Source organism: Talpa occidentalis, unplaced genomic scaffold, assembly GCF_014898055.3.
Source record: "Talpa occidentalis isolate TD23 unplaced genomic scaffold, MPIMG_talOcc4v2.1 talOcc4.6, whole genome shotgun sequence".
Classification (NCBI taxonomy): domain Eukaryota; kingdom Metazoa; phylum Chordata; class Mammalia; order Eulipotyphla; family Talpidae; genus Talpa; species Talpa occidentalis.
The window spans coordinates 19750012-19772426 of record NW_023604972.1 but is presented as its reverse complement, the minus strand read 5'-3'; the positions used below and the strand labels follow the sequence as shown (position 1 = coordinate 19772426).

The following is a 22415-nucleotide window of genomic DNA, read 5'->3' as shown; positions in this document are numbered from 1 at the left end:
CCTCCCTTACCCTATAGATATTTTTTCATTCCTTATAGGCTTCACCTGAGAATCTCCCACAATAAATCATTTGCATTCTCATCTTAAACTCTGCTGTTGGGGCAAATGACCCAAAACAAGTGTGCATGTAAGACATTCCATTATGAAATAAAGTGTGTCTTTAGACATACAATTGCTTGCTCTTTCTGAGTGTCTATTGCTCATGAACCTTAAAACTGTCTAAAACTTTACTTATAATGAGCTGTCTAGAAAACATGGAAATGAGAAAGCAAGATGAGGACACTGAAATAACATATTCAGTTTGTGTGTGTCTATATATAGCTATGTGATAAGCATAATATGAACCTTTAATTACTCTTTCATGGAATTTCAGAAATGAAGGCGCCATTTTAAAACTGTTTTAGAGTTAGAATAAAGCTTGTAAGAATAAATCTAAGTTATGATTGGTATCCAAAAGCCCTTATTAAACTATCATGAATGAAATCACAAATAGTATAGTCATGCCAATTCTGGTTTGCATTTTAAGTACACCCCAAAGGCCTCTTCACATTCCCATTTGAAAAATAAAAATCTAATCCTATGATTCCATATCTGTAACAGCTATTATGGACCATTAGGGAAAATATCATCAACTTTTATTGTTTAATATGTATTACCTTTCTAAATGCTCACACAATTCAAATGATATCAAGCCACTCTGCATGGTTCTCACCACAACATTATCAAGTCCAAACCAGCCACTGTCTCGGCTCCTGAATCCTAGTAATTTCAAAGATTCACCGACATTGTTCCCAGGTTTTCTTAGGGAAGCACTTTTGGTCCTATAGAATGGTAGCACAAGAGAAATTTGTAAAATATGCATGGCATCAGTCATGTTTAGTGCATTCATCCTTTCATTAAGTAATGCAGTAGTAATAGTTCATCAAGTATATACCACGTGCCAGTAATATTGCTGCAGTGCAGAAATACAAAGATAAGGAATATACTGCCCTGTACAGAAGTTCATGGCATTACAGTATTATCCAAAGACAGGACAAGGAGGTCAGGGTGATAACTCTCCAAAGAATTTTTTTATAAAATCAATGTAAATGTAGAATCTGTGACAAATGTGGAAGCTGGTAACCAGAGATGCACATTATTGGTCTCAGGATTCATGCCTGTGTGCCACTCTCCTACAGTGATCCAGAGCCAGTCCATGATTGAATTTTTTTTTTTTTTTTTTTTTTTTTGTGAGACCCTGCTGTCAGGGAACTAACCCACGCTGCAGAGGCTGTGGGTAGCCTTACAGCCCAGTGCTCAACAGCTGCGCCACCAGGGGAGGCCCCATGATTCATTTTAACCCATAGAATGCTGAAGACATGGAAATCTGATCATTCCAGATAAGAGTTAAGCAAGCTTGCAGCCTCTGCTTTGTTCTTTTGGAAAATCTCAGGCCCTGGTGGTTTTGCATATCTGTTCTATCATACTTTCAAGGAAGAAATCATTTCAAGTTTGAGCAAATTTTCAGATAATGCAAAAAGGATTTTGCTAAATTCATTCTATGAAGTGAGATAAAGTCTTCAATTTGTTAAAAGGCAATTACAGGCTGACCTCACTGGTGAATTTAGAAACAAGAATACTAATCAAGTATGAATTAGTACACCAATTTTAATAGCCAATTAAAATACTGCATCATCATTAAATTAAGTTTATTGGGCCTCTCTGGTGGTGCAGTGGGTTGAGTGCAGTGCTGGGAAGCTGTCCGCAGCCTCTACAGCATGTGTCTGATTCCCAGCCAGCCAGGGAGATATCCACATAACCGGCGGACCTCTCCTGTCTTGCCCACTGCTCCCATCAGCAGTGTATTTCAGTGGATCTGCCTGTTCTGCTCCCCGCTCTGTCTCTGGTGAATTCTCTCACCCTCCTGTGTCTCTGGCCTGTACTCCAGGTCCTGTATAAATAAATAAAAAATCTTAAAAAAAATTTAAAAAAATGTAAGTTTATCAGGGATTTGAATGGTGCTTTAGCATTAGAAAAGCTATACTTTTCTATATAAAGTTATACTTTATATAATTCACCACATCAAGATAAATTAAAGTGGATTCATATGACATCTCAATAGATGCATGAAACATTTTAAAGTGAAACAACCCATTTTTTTATTGTTTTTATTTGTTGTTGTGTTGTATAAGTTTTTTGTAGTTCATGGAATTAGTCCCTTATCAGACACATGATGTGCTAATATTGTTTCCTATTCAGTAGGGCATTTCTTTCATTTTAATGATAGTTTCTTTTGCTGTGCAAAAGCTTTTTGTTTTGGTCCTGTTTGTCAATTTTTGCTTTTGGTTCCCTTGGAGTTGTGTCCCCAAAGACATAGCTGAAGCCAATGTTGTGAAGTATTTTGCAAATGATTTCTTGTATATATTTTTATGGGTTTCAGATCACGCATCTTTAATCTGTTTTGAGTTAATTTTTGTGTATGGGGTGAGATAGTGGTTTAATTTCATTCTTTTTCTTGTGACTGTCCAGTTTTCCCAGTACCTTTCATTTTTAAGACTTTCCTTTCTCCACATATTCTTCTTGGTAGCTTTGTCATAGGTTAAATGTCCATGATAAGTGTGGATTGACTTCTGGGTTCTCAAATCTATTCCATTGGTCTCTGTGACTACTCTTAGTCCAGTACCACAGTGTTTCGATTACTATAGCTTCATAGTATAATTGAAACCTGGGCATGTTATTCCTTAGTTCTTTCTTTCTAGTTGGGATTGCTTTGGCTATTCAGGATTGTGTTAAGTTTTTTTTTTTTTTTGTTGCTGTTGTTAAATGAAAATGAAGCCAACTCCCTTAAGCTAAAAAGATGTCTAAAAAATCCTACAGCAATATCCTTAAAAGTGAATATTAGAAGTATTTTTTAAAAACAAAAAAAAGACAAGAATAATCATTATTATCAGTTGTACTATTAACACACCAGAGATCCTATTCAATACAGAAAGAAAATATTAAGAACATGATGACTAGGAAGGAACATAAAACTACCATTCTTGAAATGGATAAGAGTTTCATAAAAAATTTGATTGAATTTTCAGAAAAAAATAAAAATAATGAGAGTTTAGAAAGGTGACTGATTTCCATACCATTATAGAAAATTCTACTGTATTTATTTCCCCAGCAAACATAGAACAAAAATTTTAAATGCCATTTATAATGGCAGCCAAAACTACCTCACATCTACAAATAAACCTAGCAAATATGTAGTACACATTTTTGAAATATTTATAACACTTCACTAGAAGACATTAGTAAACTAAATAGATGCACATATTATGGAAGTAAATTAAATGTCTCCATATGGTAATGATGGCATTTTTTCCAAATTGACATATAGCTCATAAGCAATTATTACTAAAATCCCAATAGTGTTTGTTCTTGTGGAAGTTGACAAACTTTATTTTTTATATGAATGAGAAATTTTCAAGACATAAAAACATCCATGAAGAGGGAGAGAATATGGTTAGAGACTTAATTACCAGTTATAAAAATTATTATATTATAAAACTAATTATTAAGTTAATGTTAGATTGGCTCAAAATAAGGGGGAAAGAATGACAAATTAAACAGAATAAAGAGCCCAGCAGAAGGAAATTTGGTGTATAAGAGTGGAGGCATTGTAGATGATTGAGGGGAGAAAGAACCGTTGAAAAAATGATGCTGATAAATGTTTTCCACATGGAAAAGAATTAAATTCTACTTCACACTGTCTGAAAATGTCAATTTATGATGGATTGAAGACTTACATGAAACTCAAACCTTTAAAATTATATAATAAAAAGATATTTTTATAATTTCAAAAGATGTATTTGTGACAAAGATCAAAAGCATTAATTATAAAATAAAATGTGATGAATTTGGATCAAAAAAATGAAAATGCAAGTCACAAACTGTTGAAATAGTAGCACTGAGAATATAAGAAATTCTATTCATGTAGAAAATTTAAAGTGAGCAAAGGAATTAATAGACATTTCACACATCAGAAATTACAATTGTCTAACAAAAGAGATGAAAGATGTCGGTTTCACTGTCATCAGAATGTTGGAGATTAAAACTACATGAGATCCAACTTGCATCTATTAGATATTCAAAGTTACACAATCTGACAATATGCAAGACTGGAGAAGATGAGCAGCAGCAGTGGGGGATTATATTTAGTTTATCTTAAGTTTTCTCTTTAATGTCACCGAGTTGAATTTTGTTTCCTGTTATCTCTTTGCCATATTATTTTTGCATTTTTTTCCTTTTGTTTTTGCTTTTATGTTACTTATGCTTGATGCTAGACTTTAACAATAAGAAAATCACACATATTCATATTATCCATCATCCCACTAATTAGACATCTAGGTGAGTGCTCTAAAGGACTACATGCACAGGGCCTCCCTGGTGGTACAAAGGGTTAAGATGCAAACTATGAAGCTATCTGCCGCCACTGCAGCAAGATTTTAATCCCTGGCTAGGGAGCTTCCCACATGGTACAGCATACCTCTCCTGACTTGCCCGCTGCTCCCCTCAGCAGTGAATTTCAGTCAGTCTTCCTGTTCTGTTCCCCACTCTGTCTCTGGTGAATAGTCTCACCCCTCACACCTCTGGCCTGTTACCCAGTTCTTATATGCATAAATAAATGAATATTAAAAAAAAAACACTTGCATAAATATTCTTAGTCAAGAATGGCCCTAGTAGTACTATTTGTAATAGCTAAAAAATAAAAGTATTTTTTCATTAACAGGAAATTCCATTAACAGGAAAATGGCTAAATAAAATATGTAGTTGTACAACAGAACATTATGTAGAAGTGAAAATGAGCATATACAACGATAAATGAAAAAACAAGAAAATGAAACTCTGTACAACTTTTATAAACTTCAAACAGATATAACAAAACAAGCTATTGGATAGAGATAAATCAAATGTATATGATAAAACTAAAAAATAAAATCAAAGGAATGATTCAGAATTTATAAATAGCTGCGAACTTGTGTTGATGAGGCCTAGTTATAGTAGAGTCAGGAAATGGGATGGGGAAGAGCAAGCAAGCAGATGCAATTATATTCATAATATTCAGTTTCTTAAGTTATATGGGTATTTTTCAAACATCTTTGCATATGATTCACAGTTTATATTTGAGCAACATAATCATAAAACCAAAGTATTATATAGGCAATGTCATTTTCATGGGCAAAAATATATTACCATATTTCGTGTATAATATGGGACTTCCTGGGGTTAAAGTCTCAGCACTATGAAGCTATCACCGGCCACTGAAGCATCAGTTCGCTCCCTGGCCAGGGAGGTGACCCACATGGCACAGCAGACCTCTCCTGTCTCGCCTGCTGCTCCCCTCAGCAGTGTATTTCAGTAGATCTGCCTGTTCTGCTCCCCACTCTGTCTCTAGTGAATCTTCTCACTTCCCACCTCTGTCCTACACCCCAGTTCTTGTACGCATAAATAAATAAATCTTTTTTAAAAATAAACTATTTCTTGTATAATATAAGTCTAACTCATAAATTAATATCCAGTTTCACTATTGTCAAGAAACCATTTCTGGCTTAGAATTAATGGCTCTCATCTTTTTCAATAATCACTCAGATAAAAAGGAATGTCATGTAATAAAGATCTTTTATTCTTTATATGCAGACTATGCTCTGACCTCAAATAGTTTTTGTCTTTTTATTTAATGACTCATGGATTGCTTCATTGTGTTTCTATTTCCATAGAAAATGCTCAACTGACTTTCATTCTTTAATGAAAGAATGTAAATAAACAGTTGATAAAGGTTCTCGTTTGATTGTTTTATGTTCCACTAGATGGAGAAATTGTATCTGTCATCTGTGGCACAAAACAAAAGATCATATTATATTATATCAAGTTAGCATTGTCAAAAATGGAGGAATTAATACAAGTATAGATCAACACCTCATTGTTTTAATGCACTTAACATTTTTTGAATATCTACTGTGTTGTAATTGTGCTGACTGATGATAAGTGAGAAAAAGAATATAATCCTATTGCAGTACAATATGGGATGTGCACAAAGACTTGGGCTGGCACAGAGAGAGGAGCAGTCAATCCCTCCTGGAGATCTTAGAATGTCTTGACATAAAAACAAAGAGTTGAGCTGCCACTTGAAGAATGGCAAGAGTTCTTCAGCTAAACAAGGTAAAAAAAAAAAAAAAAAAGGATTTCATAGCAGAGAAATCATGTTCTAAGGCAAAGAATTGGAGGAGTAAAAAGAAATTGCCACTTTGGTCAATTGAATCCATGACAAATGACCATCTTCTCTCAACTTAGGAATGAGAGGCACAATGTCATAGGCGTGCATGCACATTTTAGATGAACTGAAGATTGGAAAGAAAATCCAATCTGTAAAAAATCTGTAAAAAGTAAAAAGTCAAACGTTACAATTCTCTTCCCTCCCTAAGGTGTATAAGGAGTTGATTCTATGAACACCCCTACCTTTTTTAGGTTCTTCCACCACCACACACACCATACCAGGTGTGTGGGAGTTGGAGCTTAGTATGTGTTCAGGGACAACAGCTCCAGTCTCCAGCTGTTGGCTGACACTGAGTCAGAAACCTGAAATTCCCAAAGGGCAGCACTGGCCACAAAAGGGGAGGCAACAAAAACAATCGAATGTTTTCTGAACATTGACTCAAGAATGGGACATAGAAGCAAACAAAAGCCACTCTGGGTAAGAAGGGGTGGGGAGATGGGGTGGGTGGTGGTGGATGAGCTTATCTGATGAAAAATTATAATCAATAGTTAGAAATAAATTCATTGAACAAAATTAGTTGTGATGGACAGTGTACTAGATTACACTATGCTAACAGATAGTGAAAATCATGCTAAAATGAAGAACTGATAGAATGGTCTTAATGAAGCATTAAAATAAAAGTGTTTATGATAAGAAAGCAAATTGAAAACAATAACAGCTTGGAAAAAATTTTTAAAATATAGTGATAGTCTGTTGGAAATGAGAGATAATTGATTGAATAGTTTATACAACTAATTGGAACACTCATAAGATGTTTTATAAATCTAAGGGAGCTGCCCCAAATACAGGCTATAAATTATTTAAAAGTACAGAAAAATTAAAATTAAGTTGTAACATAGTATAAAAGATGTTTAGTCCATTTATATTTGTTGACCTATTGATTATTTTATTTGTAGCATCATAAGTTTTCTGTTTAATGACACCAGGGTCTTTTTTGGTTGGTTTTCTTTCTGTTATCTCTTGGCCACATTACTTTTTCCCTCTTTTTGCTTTTATATTATTTACCTTCAGACCCAGATTTTAATCATGACAATAAAGCTTACCTATTCCTAGTCTCCTAAGTTTTACTCCATCAAGTTAGCTCATTAATATTATCTATTTATACTGTTAAGAACATATGAATATTACATTTTGTGAGCATGTACATTGAAAAACAAACATCTTTGCCAAATGAAAATCTAATTTCATAACAACTTCCCTTCAAAAGCTTGAAGGTTTTAGTTCATTTCCTCCCTTGAAGTTGGTTAGACTGATTTTTTTTTCCATTTACTTAATCTGCTTCTCCTGAATGGGTGTATATAGATTTATATTTATTTAAACCTATATTTCAATTTGCTATGTTACATCGAAGTATGGTATGTTTTTACATAAATTTTGTCTAATTATCATGTTTTCTAACTCAAGATTTTAATATCAGAAATTTAAATTCAACTATGCCTTTGATACTTCTTTTAATGTTGTATTGGTATCTTCTATGGTGCCTATAATTATTGGATTACATCATGTCAAATGATTCCTTATGATAGCTTTGTCCCTTTTCTTTTTTTTAAGATTTATTTATTTATGCATACCATAACACACTGCTGAGGGGAGCAGCAGGTGGGTCAGGAGAGGTCTACTGTGCCATGTGGGTCACCTCCCTGGCTGGGGATTGAACTAGCACTGCAGTGGCTGCAGGTAGCTTCATAGTGCTGTGCACCACCAGGGAGGCCCCAGCTTCATCCCTTTTCATTTCAGTGTGATTTTTTTGCATCTCATTCTGCTGTGCTTTCATCTGTTTCTGGTATATCCTGAGTCTCTCTGTTTCTTAGAAATTATACTTAATGGATAAAGCTAAACTTACACAATGTATTTATGTAATATTCTCCGTTAACTATAAGTTTTTCATTCAGATTACTCTGAGATACTATGATCATGTTCTCTTTGCTTACTTGTATATTTTTTTGTTTTTCTTTTGAAATCTTGGTGTTGATTGGTATTCACATTTTTTTCTCCTAAGACACCATGTAGGGTTTGGATTTCTTCTTATGCATGAGTAAATGTTCATCCACCCATTTTTTAGTTTCTTAGACATTTGAATCTCTTATATCTAGAACACAGGTACAAGTACATAATTTCTAAAGCAATTTTCAGTGTCTAGTCATTTTTATAGTGTAATTCCTCTGGAGACAGTGTAAGCTCCTACCTGTGCTACCTGAATTTTCAATGGTTTAAACCACTGAGTGCATGAAAATGTGCTACCCTGTGCATGCATTTCTATCAGAGCTCTTATCACTTCTACCTTTAGCCCTTAATACTGGGAATTTCATCTCTGTCAATGCGATATGTTGCTTCCAATTTCTCTCTACAGTCTGCCTTATGGTTGCTGAGGGATGTGGGAATATAGCAGAGGAGGGGCAAAGGAACACTGGTTTTATCAATTCCAAATATGATATCTGTGGATTACAGGGATAAATTTATATTCTCGTTGGTATATATAAACTATGGTATCAGATCACAGGGGAAAGGAAAATTGTTTTTCCTATTTTCTTTCTGGCAAGTGGAGCTGCCTTACGATATAAAATTCATGTCAATCACAAATTATTTTTATTAACCCTTTGCCATCTAGCCTACAAACAGTAGGAATATTTAGCAGAGTGTAGCAATAGATTGCCAATCAGCATCAATTTTTAGGATGGCTTCTGTTCTCATCTTTATATATCTATCTATATAGATGTTTTAGGGGATAACTGAAAGAGAATATGCCTTATTTGACTAGAATAATGCATTTTAAATTGGAAGCCCCAGATATTTCAGGCTTTAAATCTTGCTTTGCTTTGATAAATGGAAAAATGAATTAACTAAATTGTCACTTGGGATATATATATATGTATATATATATATATATATATGTATATATATATATATAAATTTCAAAAGTATATATAACTGGATCGTGTCTATTTTTCTAGGTTCTCTCTCACTTATCTAACATGAGAGAAAGTTTGAGTTCTCCTCCCAATCACAACCCAAAATTCTTCTATTGCCAGCTCCTAAATTGCAAGTATAGTGAGAAAGAGAAAATAATCCTCTTAATTTCTGGCCTTGAAGCCTGAGACTAAATAAATGATGGTGATACAGAATCATGATTAGCAACAGAGTTACATGAGTCCAGACCAAGGTCATACCACCTGCTAGGTATAGTTGTTATCTCAATCAGTTTGAGTCTTTCAGCTGATAAAATGAAGGAAGAATGGGGCTGGGGAGCCGGGTGAGATAATATACCTAAGGAGCCTAGCAAGTGGTAGCTTCTCCATTAATAGTAGTTATTTCAAATAAGTGTCTGAAATTGTTTCTCTCTCTACTGATTTTTAAAAGCAAAATAATTTCCCTTCAGAACCAAAGAATAGAAAGTTTCCCTTCTACCTTTTTCATTAGAAAAAGAAAATAAGTATAAAATAAGAGGACAGGAATTAAGACCCAGGTTACTATTATTTGATGCATTCTACCTGTTTGTTAGTGTTTCATTTTTTCATTTCATATTTACTATGTGCTGTGCACTGTTCTAAGCACCTTACATACAAAATGGTTCATGTGCATTTTGAAAATTGTTTGTAAGCATTTAATTTCTTGTGACACTTCTGGCTGGCAACTCAGTATGCACACTTATCTCATTGGTAAGGATTTTGTATAATTATGAAGATTAAGAAAGAAAGGAATCTACCCTGTTGTCAATAAGGAACTCTAATTTGTGTTGGGAAAGACCAGGTCACTCTTATACCCACACAAACAAAAGACTTTTAAGTATAGAAATAAAAACCACCTTACCATACCTTCTAATTAAACATAAATTCTTTGAAAGCCTGGATTAATTTTACCTCTTTTGTATCATTCTTACCATATAGCATACATTTGGGCCCACTAACAAAGAAAATCATTAACTTTTTTGGATTCACAACATTTTATTTCTATCTCAAAGATATTTCTTAACATTTCAATATGGTTATTTAACTACATTCTTTAATCATTTATGTTCTTTTTTTTTAACCACCATGTGAGCATATTGGGATTAACTCACCAGTTGAGGTATAAAGGTATGATCCTGTTTGTGGTGGCACTAGCTGTTCTTTTATGATCTGTCTCAGGCCCAAGATTCTTTTTATCAGGGTGTTGAGAGCAAGGCAGGAAGATGGTGACTGGTTTCTGGAAAGGATGCGTTGATGGATGCTGAATATGCATCAGAGGGCTCGTGGCTAATACCAGGTAGGAAGTATCTTGCTGTGTTTTTAAACATGTCACCAGAGATGGTTCTATTGGTTGGACCTCAACAAAGAGAAAAAAATCTGTATATCGTTAAAGAGCAAAAGATGCAAAGTATCAGCAGATTTCTAAAGCCAATTTTCTGAAAATTTGATAGAACATAGTTTTATATATTTCTCTATACATCATTACCTTGAATCGACACTGTATTGATTTATAAAAGAACACAGCATTTAGTTCCCTTTTATAAAGTCTCTCTGAAATCTAGGCTCCCTGTCCTATGTTATAAATAACTGAGAAACACTTTTAATTGTAGGCAACAAAATGACCTAGAAAACAAAATAGACATTTTACATAATTTCTAATTAGAACTATTGTTAGATCAAGTGATCTTTAGAATGAGAAAAACAAAATTATATTTACTTAAATATTTCCTCTCACAATGTTTAACAATAAAAACAAATAATTCAAAAATCTCTAACTTTATAGAATAATTTATTGAATAAATTATTTAGAGCATCTTTTCATTTTAGCTTTTCTACCAACACTTATTACTTATGGTAACAACTGGAAGAAAGAGGAGAGCATGGGGAAGAATTGAAGCTAGGAAGACAAAATATTTGAGGAAATAAATCTTTGTAAATGTACACTGGCATGTCATTATATACCTCATAAACAGCATTTGTACATGTTATTCTATAAAGGGGCTATTCTATGATATAGTATAACCAAATATCCATAATCATTAATAATTTAACTGATCAGCCTCTTTTTGACATTCTCTCAAATGAAAATCTTGAATCACATCTATGTATGTATATCTGGCATCAGTTCTATTATAGATACTCAACATATTTTTGCTAACAAATATTATATACAAAACATGGTAAAAATTAGCTATGATAGTCTTTAAATAAAGACTAAACTTTAAATAAATAACTTAAAGCAAGGATTTTAATGTTATAGCATGTTCCAAATCATCACTTTATCACTAATAATACTGTATGTTAGGTTATTAAAATGTAAGAGAAAAATTCACTTATTGTTATACAGTATTAAACATTCATAATATCTTCATTCTTTAGGATCCTGACCCACAAACTCTATAAGAAAGAACTCACCGGTTTTTAATATTTACCTTTAATTGCACAAGCACTGGTGAGCTGAAAACCCCTGGAGGGTAATTTAAGGATATTCGAGAATCCATGCTTGGCTTAAGCGTAAGACCTTTCTTTGTTATTGTGAAGGTCTCTTTCTTCAAACAAGACACAACAGAAAAGATACCCAACTTGTAAACTTTCACTTCTGCACAGGTCCCCTGTATGGATTGAAGGACATTAAAACAGGACATTAATCTGTTCTGGGGGAATATGCTGTGCATACTCTGTGGCTATAAAAAATAAAAAAAATCCGTATGCCATCCCTGGCATTTCCCACAAGTGAGAATGATTCCATTAGCCCCAAATGGGCGATCCTTTCATGAGTTGAAGTAAACTAGAGAATTAGGAGTTTTTTCAAATTTGGATAACATGATAAAAAAAAGAAAAAAGTGCATTTTAAATTTAAATTGATTTCTTAAAAAGTGTATCTATAATGGATGATCACATTCAGCATTTTCATAAATATTACTGTTTCTGGAAGCCCAGCCTCCTTTTGTCAGACTGAATTTTCTAGATTGGCCATTATCCAGATAGCACAAACTGTTTCAGGGAACTCCAAGATATGAAATTTCATCATGTAGATAGTTTATGCAAATGCTGTAGCACCTGTACTGTCAGTAAATCCTTCCTCCTGACAACTCACAATCTTTTAGCAAAGTCCTTTTGTCTATTTCTCTCTTCCATGTGCGAGCAAACGATTGCAGAGAGGTATATTTGTGTTTCTTTTTTATACAGTGACATTTAAATTACATGTGTATAGGCAGAGACATAGTCAAGCATTTTCCTCACATAAAAAGGAGCTGAGTACATAAATGAAAACAACATTATCTACTCATATAATCGCCAAAGCTTAAAATGAGAAGGAAGACTTAAAAGAAATTTGCTTTATTCATGTTTTCCTGGATACCAACCCAGCTCCGCCCCAGCCTGAGTGCATAATCATGAAGACACACAAACATTTAGGGACAATCACAATAGAAAATAATCTAGCATTTGAAAACTAAGAGATTTCACAATATCACTGCGTGAATCTATTGCTGGGAAAATGCAGGGCATGATGAATGTTTCTAATTGGCTAGAGGGAAAATGATGAGAGGTGAGAAAGAAAGGTCTTCTGGGAACCAGTTACTGTTGCTAAGCATTTACAGCGTTCTTGGCAGAGACTGGGAGAGCGGAAGGGGCTTAGAGCAGAGGAGTGTCATGAACAGAACTTTGAGGATAGTTTATCTGACTCCAGAATTAGAATTCTTAAATGTCATATAAACCACATAAAAATTTGGAAGGAATCCAGAGTCTGAATATTCTTGAGCTAAAAATAGGGGTAACTATCATTAGAATACTATAAAGAGAAAAGGATATGCTTTTACTTTTTCTGGTAGATGATGGTTCTTTTATATTTTTCCCTTTTGCTTTGATTATCTGTTTGCTAAACACCCCTGGCCCAGATGGTGAAAAAGCACAGAGCTAGTAGTTTTTGTTTTTATTATGAAGGCAATCACATAAATGGGCCATGATTAAAAAACCCACAATCAAGGGAAATACTGACCAGAATATTTATAGACTTACAGGTTTCCTAGACTAAATTTTAGAAAAAGTATTATTTGCATGAATTGGAGTAAAAATTGGCTGAGCTTTCACATTCAACTGCATAACTTTGTAACTTTGAAAAGAGAAAAATCCAAGAACGAAGACATGTGTTTTAAAGATTTTCTTGTATGCTGAAAAATTTTTTTTATTTGTATTTCTCTGCCTTCATCTCAAATAATGTCAACTTTCATAAAGGTGAAAAAACATGTATGATAATTGTTTAAAAATGAGTTCAGTGACACACAAACAAATCTTAAGCCTTAGCTCCCATCAACTCTATACTAAGTTTAATAATTGTATATGTTGCTTAACATGAGTTTGTGACCATAGAAGTTACTACAGTAAAGTCTACTATGAAAACTTAATTTAGTAACAAGTATTGCATTTACATAGGCTTACTTTTGTCTTCTTCAGTATATTTTCTCATTTAATCATTATGATCCTGTGAGATCACAGAAAACAACACACTGGTCCTCCCTTGCTGTGGTTAATCTTTCTGCACTTTCAGTTACTCATGGTCAAGAATGGTCTGAAAATATGTGTGGTATTTTGAGACAGAGACCACATTCATGTAACTTTTTCTACATTAAAATGTTAAAATTGTCCTTTTGTATTATTTTTTATTGTTAATCTCTCACTGTGGCTAATTTATAAATTAAGTTTTATCATATGTATGTAGGTATAGGAAATAACAGTACATGGGTTCGGCAGTAATGTGGTTTCAGGCATCCACTGGTGGTCTTGGAATGTACCACCCCCCAAAAAATCAGAGGAAACTATTGTATTGTGTTTACTTTCCAGATAAACTGTCACAGCACAGTTACATAATTTATTCAAGTTCACATTGCAAGAAAGCATGGGAACCAGATAACAAACCCAGCTAATCTTTCTCTGCAAAGAACATCCTAGCTACCACTATGCTATTATACATGTTATAGACTAAACACAATTTATAGGTTTAATAAGTATCTCAAGGTATACACACACACTTGTTCTTTTTTTAATGAATTTTTCCAACTCATAAATGGTAAAAACAAAGCTGCTTTCATCTGGGGATTCTAACTTTCTTAAATTTGGATAGAATCCCACCACATTGGAAATGTTAGTGTAAAGCTAGTCCAGGACATGAAACTAATTAAGTCAGACTGTTGGTTTTGTTTCCCAAATGAAAATATAACATTCATTGTCCTAGACCCAAGTCCTTCATTTCTAACTTTGGTCAATAATTTTTGTTCTTTGATTTTATGGACAGCAAAGGAAAAAATCATGAAAGCACTGGCATAAATCTGTCAACCCTTCCACTTGTTACAAATGGAGCAATTATATTTGTATTACACTCTGGTGGTATTTAGAGGAGGAACAGAACAACAAATACATAAGTAGGCAAGGATTTACCAACCTTATAATTTCCCCTCATTCCCTCCAATGAATTTGGAGTTAGGTAACTTGATTGAAAGTTTGCATCAGACACTTTCACCATGATGTCCCTGTAATTTCCTCTGTAACGTGCAGTAAATGGAATTGCAATGCATATCGGAAATGGAATTCTCTTTTCTCTATGTGAGCACTCAATGGTGATGACATTGCTGACCAACTCTTCATTATCACTTACTACTAAGGAACTCATTTTATTAATTATCCGGCATTCTAGATGCTGTAGAATGTATGACTGAGCTGTAATATAACAAGACACTTGAGGGTCATTATCATCACTCTGCATGTCAAGATACCTGCAGAGAAAAAAAGGATATTATTTGCCTGTTTATTTCATTTACTTACTGTACAACTAAATAAGGAAAAGCATAAGCTCCAAGCCACATGTCTTGGTGTGAATCCCATTTCTCTGACTTAATTGACTCTGTGACTTTGGGCAAGATCGTGGTCTTTATGCCTGAGTTTCCCCAACTGTAAAATGGTGATAAAATAATATCTGTTTCATAGGTGGGGTACAAGAATTAATAAACTATTATATATTGAATAATTAAAATGTTGTGTCTGGCCCATAGAGGATGTTCTATATCTTAGATAGTATTTCTCTTGGTATAATTATTTTTGGTATTATTATTTAAGTGTTTGGTTCACTCCTCAGTCTTATTTACTCCACAAAATAAATATGAATATTGCTGAAGCTTCTTAATAATCCAAATACTAATATCTGAATAATTTCCTAAATTGTGAGGAGAGGGAGTGATCTGTATGAGGTACTGCAATTGTCTAAATATGGTGATCAAATGATAATATTTATTATTTATTTTTAGAAAAACTGAGAAAGGTACAGAGCTGTGAACTTATGATTAATTAAGGTAATTAGAAACAAATTACCTATAATCTTCAAAAGAATCAATCCCAAAACTTATTTTAACTATTCAGTTTACTCTTGTTCTTTACACCGTCACACTTGCCAAAGATTTTAGGGTATTATAGATTTGATTTCAAATGTAAGGATCAGTCACATACTATTTCTTTGAACTTAAATATTAATAATATTAAAATAGCTAAAATTTGGTGCTTTTTGGATCAAGTTGTAGGTTATACACTTATTTCATTAATCCTCATGACTATGGTATCATACAAGTACCACTATCATCACCACTTTACAGAGGACACCAAGACTTAGAAAATTTAAATTTGCAACAGATCACACTGATGGTAAGGGAATCAAAAATTGAATTCAGTTATCTTGAACACAAAATTTCAACTTTCAACTATAATATTACACTTCCTCAAATCATTCCAAAGCTCTGGTTTCTTTATGTATTACATATTGAAACCAACACCTAATCTAAAATAGCGTGAGGATGGAATGAAATAAAATATTTAAACTTCTTATAAAAGTGGGCTGGTATAAAATGGTGCTCCATATATACTGGATTTCTTCATTAAAATCATGAGCTTGAATTCCTCCTTTTTCCTACTTCTCATTTCTTCCTAGTAAAATGACTGATATATAGACATTGTCATGAATAAGAGAATCTTTACAAAATACAGCATAAATATCCAGTTCTAGAATAATCAGGTTTTCACTATTCTCAATATTAGTAAGTTGGACTTTGGAGTGCCCTTTTCTACAGAAATATTAAAAATGTTGAATTGAAAAAAAAAAATGTTGAATTGGCTGAGAGGGTCATGTATTTATATTTATATTCTGAACTGGGTTTTATGGTGGTGATAATGATACCAATGCTTTAGAAAATAAGAAACATTGTTTAATAGTGAGTACAGTGGCCCTACCTTGTGTACCTTCATGAATACCTCTCCTCTGTGCCCTGGAGATCATCTCAATATACACTTTTTCCAAAAGACAGATGAAATACGGTGAGGAGACCTGCTACAATGCTTCCATTTCCCCTACCCCTAGTCAAATAGATCTAGTGCAGCAGCTAAGTAATCACATTGCTTTATTCTCTCTGTTTCTCTCTGAGTCTGGACATACTAGGCCAACAAGGCTGGAAGAGATAGGTTTGTTTCACTCATCCAGCAATTATAGGAAGCAGTATGGAGGTGTCTGAAAACATTAAATGTGGCTTTGCCATTGCCATTCGACCCAGTAATTCCACTCATATCTGTCAAAAAAAATTCAGAGACACTAATTTGAAAGGAAACTTGTGCTCCTATGTTTACTGCAGCACTATTTACTATAGCTAAACTATGGAAACAACTTAAATGCCCCAGAACAGATGAGTGGATCAAGAACTTGTGCTATATATGCACTATGGAATACTACTCAGCGATCAAAAATGATAAATTCCTATTTGCAGCAACATGGATAGAACTTGAAAGGATAATGCCAAGTGAAATAAATCAGACGGAGAAAGATAAATATCAGACGCTGTCACTAATATGTGAAATATAAATAATATAACTAAATTAACAGTCAGATAAAGACAGCTGAAAAAATAAGCCATGATAGCTGACTTCAGAACTGAAACAGCAAGGAGTGGGGAAGAGGAAAAACAAAAAGGGAAGTACAGTGGTTTTTAGTAGTAGACTGTGGGTGAGTTGGTGGTTGGGTGCACTATGGTGGTAATACTTGATGGTAGTACCCCTATATTACTTCAATTAAAAATAAATATAAAAAATAAAAATTTTTAAAAAGAGGTCTTTCAAAAACATACTCATGGAGGAATCTCAGCAGATTCTGAGCTGGGTTTTGTTTGACACTTTTTTTTTTAATGTGGTCTGATGGCTTCCTGGCCTGAAGGGTGGCAATGAGTGTCATCTTAAATATGCAAGTCAAGCACAATGGGCTCAGATGCCACAAGGCTGAAAGTACTAACAAGGGAACAGCTAAAGAGGTGTGAGAGGGAGTGGTCTGACAGTGACTCATTCCTTGATGTTTGGAGTCATTTTGAAATAAGAGGAGATGAACTGCTAATGCTTTTCTCAGACAAAATGGGAAACAGCATATTGACTTATTTAGTCATTTTGCAGGGGTAGTAATTTTCAAAGAGGAGGGTCATTCATGCATTGAAGGGACTCCTGTGACATTCATAGCACTTGTTAGATTCTCTAACCTGTGGAGACATCAGAGTTAAACTAATTCAACATCTTTATATTATAGCTGTGATCACAAAGGTTGAGATGTGCAAAGTGACTTGTCTAAGATGAGAGATGCACAGTGGCATCAGGGAAATGGCGTCATACATCTGAAGGAACAGCACACCGTATGCAGAGAGGGCGTGAGTGAAGGTTGATACTATATGGGAGGTGGGGAAAGTGAGGGTGGTTGGGAGTGAAATAAACCAACTTGTTAACATTTAGCTGAAAGTGGACAACTGTGAAGTGACATAGTGATATTTACATGATTTCCTCATATAGCTTTACCAAATAATCCCAGAAAAGATATATAATTTCTCTAAATAAGAAAATGTGGCTAACAAATTTAAAAATTGCACATGGGCAGGAAACTGTTATGCGATGAAATAGGTAGTAAAATTTAAGTCTAATTCCTAAAACCAACAACATCTTTTTCTCTGTTCTCTGTTGCTTCTAAGGGGTGATAGGTTTGCCTGGGAAAATATTGGTTTGTGAATATTTTATTTCACTTGAACATATAGATATTATTAACCCTGGTAGAGGGGAGATAATTCATAAAGTGGGATTTTTTATTGTCACTTTTTGAGGCACCAATGAAAGCTTTAGACTATCTCCAAGAAGATAATACAGATATAAAAGTAAACATACAGGTTTAAGAATGTCCTAAAGTTTATCCAAGACCCCTAGAGTACTACAGATATAGGTTAAAATTTCATGATAATTTAGGAATAAATCTCAAAATTTATTTGAAGCTATAATTAAAATGTGAGGCTAGAAATTTCTCTAATTTTTGAACAAGTCTGCAGTCTCCTAGTTTCTTGTTATTATAGTTGAGCAAGAAGTGATTTAGAAAAATGTCCACATTATGGAAAGAGTTCATTTTAACTACCCTTATGTTGTCATTTCTTCCTTTAAAGAAACATATAATATGCTTATTTTTCAAAATTATAACAAACTACTAGTAATAACAGTCATATAAATTTTATAGAAATAACTTAAACTAAAATTATTTATTTATAATATCTTTTGGAAATTTGATATGGAAATATAACACTTTGTGTCCAAGTCCTAGGTATACTAAATATAGAAAAACACAGCTAAATAGAGATTATAAGACTTGTCACATTACATTTACTTACTCCTTTTCAATTATGTTGTTCTCTTGCTTTAAACTATCTGAATAATTGAGAAGACTATTCATACATTTATTGGAGATATCACATGTTCTTGAGGATGTGGTCATCTCTCTTTGGTTTTCTGAGGGCTCTTGAATTTCTCTTTCTGTTGTCTGGGTTATGTCATGCATCTCTTCCCTGTTGCCATTTATGTTCTCAACAGTCATGTGATTAATTTGTTTATCATCTTCATTTTCTGTATTATCTGGGAACATTTTGTTCCATGACTCCTCTTGTCCTGTTTTATCTCTATTCAATGATGTATTGTTTTCTTTTACCACTAATTCTGAACTCATTTGTGTTTCAGTTTTTTTAAGCTGGACCTGGTTTGTGTAATGACTTTCCTCTCTGTTTGTGGGAGAAAAAGTAGCTGTTTCTATGACATTCTGTTCCCCACTTGCAGCAATGTCTGTTGCTTTGATATCTTGAATGGCGGACATTGTCTGAGGCGGAGTACATTCATCATGCATGCTGCATAAATTACACATCTCCTTTTCTTCTTTTTTCAGAAGTGTAGCAGTGCTCCCCAAATAATCATTGATTTTCATGAGGCAGTCTATGAAAGTAATCATTTCTACACACACAAATACATAAAAAGAGTAAGTGTAAAACTAATCTACATTATGTTTCTCTACTGACATGTAATGAGGTTTGCAAAGATAAACTTAGAAGCCTACAAGGACCTTTATTGGGCATTTAATATCCCTCCTAAAAGAGAAGTCATTTGTACAATTGTCACTCTTCTAACACAAGTAGGAACTGGGGACAAATTCCCAATTTGGTAATGTAGTCACAAAGAGTAAATCTAATCCCTCTTGCTTGTGAAATGCTTTGAATATTTGAAGTCAGATATGATCACCCATAAAACTCTGCTCAAATGAAATCAACATCTCCCTCAATCATTTCTTTTTTGGTATGATTTCAAGAACTGTTCCTTCTACTTTAATGTTCTATACCAATATAATTCACCTACAATGATTTGTCTAAAATATAACAAATCACTCCAAATGAGACTGGGGCAGCAGGCATATGATAGCTTCCTTATTTCTGTTGCTGTAGATACTAAAATTTATTGACTACTTTGTTGCTATGAGAATTGAATTAGGTTTACACCATTCCTCCTCCTGAGCTCATGATAATTGTCATTTTTCAAATTAGTCTTTCAAAGAATAGCTCTAATTATATTAATTCTGTGATTAGAATCTGCAGTGGCTAATCAAGGACTACTAAACGAAGTCAAGCCTCTTCACTCTGGTGAAAACCCTCACTGGAGTCTAATATAATCTCTCACTCCATCATTTCTTACTATACTCATATTGTTCATCCCTTCTCTTCTTACTGCTAGGGTCACCTTTGTTTTTTGCACGCAACTATTCAATCTTTAGAATTCAATTCTGAACTATGTAATATATTAAAACCCCATAGCTAAGTTATTTTAAAATTACCATGAAATCATCTTTTCACTTTTCACTAGTCATAAAATTACATTTTATTTATCTTGTACCTGGGGCCAAGTCTTTATTTTGAAGTCCTGAGAGATTATCATTTTTCATGAATAAATACTTGTCTTGATATGCCCAGAACCACATTCAATTCTTTTGACAGACTCAAATCCTGACTAGGAGCTCAGCTGATGGTCTCCATGTCATACTGCCTTTGGATGGATTCTCTGTCCTCTAGAATGAATTTCTTAACATTTTCTGCTCTGAATTCCTGATTATTGAGAATTTCCCTATTGCCTTGACCCTATAGCATTTACAGTTGTATTTCATGATGCCACACATCATGCGGCATCCTATCCTATCCTGTCCTATCCTATCCCAAACCATCCTATCTCGGGTAACTGTTGTCTGAGATCACAGTCATCCAATGCCATGCTATTCCTGCCATAATGTACTTGTCAGTATTCATCACTGCCTCTGGCCCCAGCAACCTGTCCAATCCCATGTTCTACCCACATCTTCCCAGTGCTTTTTCAATTAGTAGAAAAAGATCAAATAATTCTAAAACTTGTATATTATATTCCACTATAGAAAGCCTTCTGGTTCTGCCTCAGATTTGATCTATATTTTCCTGCTGGATAAGTGCTGGATACCTCTGCTTGAAATGCTCTTTCTAGTTCCTAATTTCCAGTTGCATAAATCCAATTCACTCCTTAAATTTCAGAACAGCTATCTCATTCATTCTAACAAAATTCCCACTTTTTCACTCTAAAATTGGGATCTTACCTGCTTCGAAAATCCTAAGCACTTTATTTCTGTCTCCACTGGAACTGGCCTCAAAGTCCCTTGCATTATTGTGCATTTGTCTAACCTTGTTTCTCCCATTGTATCATTATCCCCATGTGGATGGACTATCTTAGCCTTGTTTGTAGGTTCCTTAACCCATCTCAGAGTGGCTGGCTATCCTTTCAATATTTCTTAAAAGACACAAGAATCACTTGCCTTGTCTCCAGATGCATTCCTTTTCCTTGTCAAGCAGTACATGCAGCCGCTGGCAGCAGGAGTGCAGGGTCCCTGCAGTGTGCTCCAGGAGTTGGTGGAGGGCTCCACTGAGCTCTAACCCCAGAAAGACCACTGTGGTTACCCAAGTGGCCCCAGAAGTCCCTTCACTTTGGTCATCACCCAGAAGCACCTGCTTTAGCATCAGGTTTTGTCTCCAAATCTGCTTCAATATTGGGCCCAGTTTACCTGAGCCCATGTCTTCTGTATCCATTTTATGCTCTACAAGTGGAATGTTTCTTTCCTGCCAGCAAAGCCCACAGGTTTAGCAAATTCAAACTTGGTGTTTCTCCTAAAATCTAGGAGATGATCCAAGTTGGCTAGGGAAGCACTTTCCCCCAACACAATACTTTATTCAGCAAGTTGTAGGCCAGTGAAATGTTACTAGGTGACCAAGGGAGGGGCGTGCCTGCACCCCAGGGGGCCATTGTGTGCAGAGTAGATTAATCACAGGGATGGAGCTGTTTACACATTCCAACTCCCCAGTCTCTTGCAAGCATTCAATATTCTATGAAAACCCCATCTTTTCAAGTTTTGAGTAACAATATGTAGATTCTGTGGTAGATTGAGAAGTTTATTAGTCAAAGGTAAATTGTTGTAACAATATTGCTAGTGAGATTATTATCTGATACATAAAAATATACTAAAGTATTAAATACTATGATATCTGATTTGCTTCAAAATATTCTAGGAGTGAGGGAAATGTGCATAGATTAAATTATTGGCTAAAAATTAATTGTTGATGCTCTAGATGGTTAAATGTGAGGTCTTTATGGTAAAGGCTAGGAATAGAAAATTTGGGAAGGAACCATCCCAAGACCAGAAGTTAGAAGTGGGGGTAGAAATGATTAACATAGTCATTAAACAAGCTATAGAAAAGTAAATTATCCAGAGGTGCAGATCAGAGGCCGGGGAT

General features: G+C 34.3%; 1 protein-coding gene across 1 annotated transcript in view; it reads right to left on the bottom strand.

The window, feature by feature from the left end:
- DTHD1 (death domain containing 1) overlaps window positions 1–21822 on the bottom strand; it is a 51550-nt gene extending 29728 nt beyond the window's left edge. The window contains exons 1-6 of the mRNA XM_037529473.2: window positions 21443–21822; window positions 18963–19572; window positions 14687–15017; window positions 11679–11858; window positions 10359–10603; window positions 657–821 (exon numbers count right to left, since the gene is read on the bottom strand). Of these exons, the coding sequence (XP_037385370.1) occupies window positions 657–821; window positions 10359–10603; window positions 11679–11858; window positions 14687–15017; window positions 18963–19572; window positions 21443–21713 (1802 nt within the window). The 5' untranslated portion in view covers window positions 21714–21822. The remainder of the gene's footprint in view (window positions 1–656; window positions 822–10358; window positions 10604–11678; window positions 11859–14686; window positions 15018–18962; window positions 19573–21442) is intronic.
- Between the last annotated feature and the right edge of the window lie 593 nt (window positions 21823–22415).